Source organism: Pundamilia nyererei, unplaced genomic scaffold (genome assembly GCF_000239375.1).
Source record: "Pundamilia nyererei isolate P.nyererei 1_Seehausen unplaced genomic scaffold, PunNye1.0 scaffold00021, whole genome shotgun sequence".
NCBI lineage: Eukaryota > Metazoa > Chordata > Actinopteri > Cichliformes > Cichlidae > Pundamilia > Pundamilia nyererei.
In genome coordinates, this window is record NW_005187422.1 from 308,004 (window position 1) to 312,942 (window position 4,939).

At 36.4% G+C, this 4,939-nt stretch overlaps 1 protein-coding gene across 3 annotated transcripts in view; it reads left to right on the forward strand.

Moving 5' to 3' along the window:
* The first annotated feature begins 1,054 nt into the window (after positions 1-1,054).
* The window catches only part of mitfa (melanocyte inducing transcription factor a), a 30,520-nt gene continuing 26,635 nt past the window's right edge, over positions 1,055-4,939 (forward strand). For 2 of the 3 annotated variants that reach the window (XM_013909195.1, XM_013909197.1), the window contains exon 1: positions 1,055-1,195. In XM_013909195.1, the coding sequence (XP_013764649.1) occupies positions 1,182-1,195 (14 nt within the window). In that variant the 5' untranslated portion in view covers positions 1,055-1,181. Of the gene's footprint in view, positions 1,196-3,062; positions 3,088-4,939 lie in introns of those variants that run through there. The other variant, XM_013909196.1, reaches the window with a different exon arrangement.

The following is a 4,939-nucleotide window of genomic DNA, read 5'->3' on the forward strand; positions in this document are numbered from 1 at the left end:
GTTATTTTTGGCACTGCTCACTGCTGAAGCAAATAAATGGCTGCTTAGCATTTTAAAAGATACTATTGTTTGGGTTCTTGTTTTGGGTGGAGTGTGGTGGGCCAATGTTTTGTTGCGTTCAAGACACGCCTAGACTTAGAACGCAACAGTAACCTTTTCCTAATATTGGAACATTTGTAAAGTCAGCCATTCAATAATAAATAATCAGTGTAATTTGTCACATGCTGCCAGTTTCACACCTTTAATGTGAGTGTACTCATACCCAGATCAGAAAAGCCTGTGTGAACTCAACAAGCTGCCGACCGGCTTCGTATGACCCCGTATCCTGATTGGCAGTGTTAGGGTTAGTGAATCAAGATAGCAGGAAGATACCCTGGGTATGCTCAGCTTGCTTTGAGTCTCTTACAACAGCAACACACTCAAATCACAGAACTACAGGTCAAATTCCAAACTAAACTTGCCAAATAATCAGTACTTTACAGCACGTGTGTGACTAGAAAACCATCAGAAACAAACAAATAAACAAAAACAAAACAATCAGCAGCAAGTCCTTAATTTTCTTATTGATTTTACACTTGTGTCTCAAAGGTGCCGTATAAAAAAGGGTTACTGACTTATACTTAAAAACAAATTTCCCACGTGTGGGACTAATAAAGGTTATCTTATCTTAGTGTACCTAGTCTGGTTTTATTTCTTATTCTTTTTAGATTTCTACTGTAATAAATAAAATTTTATTTTACTCTTGGTCCTTGCACCAGCTCATCAAAAAGGACCCTTTTAAACGTGCAAAATTTCTGTTTCAACATTTTCTGTTACCTACTTTCATATTAAATGATAAGAAGATCTACTGAATTCTGTCATTTTATGCAGCCTCTGCATTCTTGATGTAAATGGGGTTGCAAAACTGTTCACCATCACAGCTCTGAATGGAAAAAATGTTGCCTGATAACAGTACTATTGCAAAACTCCAAAATTGCTCATTCTCCTTCCCTAAATCAATATGTTCAATTAAATCACGGAAGTGGAGACATCTGTCACTCGTCTTTAGGCCAGCTCATGAGTGAGACAGCGTTGTGTCACTTCTTACATTTTAGAGCTCTTTAAAAAAAGAAAAGAAAAAGGAAAGGATCTAATTTCTCAATCTGAAGCAGTGGTAAAGGGTGAATCCTGGAGTCACTGTCATGAAAATAAAAAGGTAAGAAGCGTCCTTGATTCTCTGTAAATATATCTTCTTTTATTTTGGGTCGATGCGCCTCTTGGGTTTAGAATAAAATTCAGCTATGTTTCCCTTAATATTATGTTTCACGTGCCCATTTTTTCTACATTTAACTGAAGCTTGTTTATCATTAACTAAATTGGAACTTCATACCAACAACTGGCAACACATCAGCTGTGTGTCTGTGCTGCACATGCATGTAAATCTTTTTCTTAAATGCCGATTGTAGAGAAATGGCTTGTGGTTATACAAAATCAAAAGGCAAAAGGTTTTTGGAGACTTTGAGATCTTAATTTCACAAACAACTCTGTGGGACTAATTTTGCTGTAGACATGATCCATTTATTTATATTTGTGATGCATCAGTTCATTATTGTTTAGTCAAATTTCCACGGTGGCACTAAATATGTGTTCAATCAATTTAGGAAACACAGGTGTGCAATTATAATAGGCAAGGCAAGGCAGTCTGCTAGGGCATGTTTATGCATATATGCAATTACAAGTCACATTTTTTAAAGGTTTAGCTATGACAGATAGTTGGTTCTGTATTTAAAAGTGACAAACACATGCAGATGTAAGGAACAAACTAACCACAATGGAGAAGCAAAACATGACTAATGGTGTTTCTCTTTTTTTAAACCAGTTAAGCTTAAGTATTGTCACACAGTGGCCATATTCACTTTCTGGGATCATTATGACTGGTGAAAATATGTATAAAATGTGTCCTTAAAGTTTTAGCAAAACTCTGCTGTTCCAAAACACGTTTAACAAAACATTTTCGGGGAGATTTATTTCAGCTGTTTTTCTGTCATCTTGTTCCATACTGCAATAAGGAGAACAACCCAAACACAACACACCTATAGAGTGAAGTCTGAAACATTTGCACCAAGAAGGAGGTCAGTCACTGTGGCAGAGGGGCAAGTAAAGCAAAACAGTCCAAAAAACTCAACTAGGAACATAAGGAAACTAAGTAAAATGCAAAAACTCATACCTGAGCAAGAACATGGAAACTTAGAAAAGTTTGATGTGGAACACTGAAAGACAATTTTCCAACAGTATATGGTGTAACAGTGTGAATAAAGCTAAAAGACGGAAGCAAACTAACCAACATTCAATAAAATCAGAGATTCCAAAATAAAGTAGGAACTAAACAGAAACCTCAAACTATGACACATGAATGCACATCACATGACTATCCATGTACACTGGGCATCAGCATGTTTTTGTAAATGGGAAGAAGATTGTTGTTTCCTTAATTATGACAAAACACGTAGGATATTGAGTGACTGATAAGATCCACTTGTGCAGAGAATGTGGGTGTCTACATGTTTGTTTCCAATAGTCTTTTTTTGGCCCGTCTACACTTAAACAATGTAAACAGTGTTTTAATATCCTCATCCTTTAGCATTTCATATTTTTGAAAAAAATACATTGTGGTTTGTCAGGGACTAAGCAGTAAAGCATAAAGGACACAGGTGGTTTTAATTCAAAAAACGGGTTTTATTGACCCAAAAATATGAAAATATATTTAACAAAGCCAAAATTTAAACAGGCAGACCAATAAAAGAGGTCAACTCAATAAACTAAACTCAAGATAATAATTAACAAAACCTCAAACAAACATATGACAAACTGACCTGGTGAAATGACACACAGGTGAACTTAAATACTGGTTTAGCTAAACCAAATGACACACACGGGGGAAACAAGATGGCTGCCATATAACCAACTAATACAAAACAATTAGACAAACATGAAACACCCCCAGGCAATGAAGCATGTGGTGCAATCCAATTAGGCTGTCAGTGGTACTTCAGGTCTCCCAGCCCTTTACCACACCTTTGCCAGACAGGAGGAGAAGCCAACCCCCAGGTAACTCAAACAAAGAAAGATGTATTAATATAACATAAAACAGAACTTTGACCTTGCAAGGTTAATGTGTGCACGCCATATAAACATTGGAAGGTGTGATGGAAAAATAAATACATTTAATAAAGAAACAATATTGAACAATAAGTAGAATATTTTAAAGTAGTGACTGTAAATTAAACTAAGGTGAATCAGCGGGTGGTGAGGTGTGGAGCTTACCATGTGTGGCATGCCATCACATGGTTGTAGTTGTATTCATTGATGGATTAGTACATAGAACAGCAGCTGGAATAACAGCTGTTATAGCAGGAGAAAAATGAACGTGAGGACACAGGCCTGAGAAAACAAACTCGAGCTTCCATTTAAAATGGGAAAAAATACATTTAAGGAAAGACCATACTGTAACCTGCCTAGCATGTATGCTTTTTTTTACAATTATATGTACCAGAATTTCAGACTACTTCTCGCATAGTACTAGAGATGGCACGATACCACTTTTTTTTACGTCCAATACCGATATCATAAATTTGGATACCTGCCGATACTGATATATATCTAATATCCAGTATAGAGTATTTTATAATCAATAAAACCTTCTCTTTTTTTAAATATCTTGCTGCATTTTGTATAAGTTCAAACTCAAGTTTAAAAAATTAAACTAAAGCTATTCTGGTATACCTGTATGCAAAAAATACAGTGTACCCAAAATATTTCATAGTTCAGCAAAACTGATCAATCTAATAAACTTAAACCTACACCATCCTCCCTATTCTGGTATTTTAAAGAGTACTTAGTGGAAATATTAAGCAACCTAACTAATAGGGTTGCCAACTCCCAGCAAAATAAATAAATAAAAATAGGGACCCCCCCCCCTGCCCGCTTCATAATGCTTAATTGACGTAATTGATTTTAATTTAATGCACGTGTAAAAAAAAAATGCACAGAAATCGATAATTTTTCTACAATAATTGAACATATTCACCATCTCTCTACAACAGAACTGCAGACTGCGCAGATGGTATCTTCCCAAAGGAAAAAGTACTATAGCTTACTAGGGTATATTAGACTTAATAGTTACTATATACAGTAATGGATTTTGATACATTTTACATCAGATAAAAACTTTGGTTGTAAGATTCAGATAATTATTTATTAAAAGCTAGACATGACAATTTGAAAGAAAAGTATGGTTTTGTGCCCTCCCTTCCCCTGTTAATGCCCTACCTGCCCCCCTGGCAAAACTTTGCTAGACCTGCCCCTGCACAGTTACCAGCTGTCAGCTAAATAGAAAAGGATCCTGGTGTAGAAAGTAATATTAAATAAATTCTAACAACAGCTTAAACGTGCTACTGTTGTTTATCCGCTGGTTTCCTCTTTCTGGCGCAAAGAGGGCGCTAAACAAACAAGAGAGACGGGAGTCGCGACAGAAACGCTGATCAGCTGATCATTGATCAGTTTCATGATTGAAGTAGCAGCAGGAGGGGGAGAGAGAATGAGAGGCAGTCAATCCATATATCGGTTGTTAAGCTTAGCCTGGGAACGCTTTACAAAAATTCAGAGATGAACTTACACACTTGCTTTACTTCTCTGGGATAACGTTCTCGGAGATTAAGTGCTGGTTTGGAAGCACGTATTGAGGCTCCAAATGCTCAACCAGACCCCGTAGGGTCAGTGTTGGGAAGGTTACTTTTAAAATGTATTCCATTACAGAATACAGAATACATGCCCCAAAATGTATTCTGTAACGTATTCCGTTACGTTACTCAATGACAGTAATGTATTCTGAATACTTTGGATTACTTAATATATTGTGGCGAGTTCAGACAAGGAGGAGACGGAGGTATCGTTTGGTCTT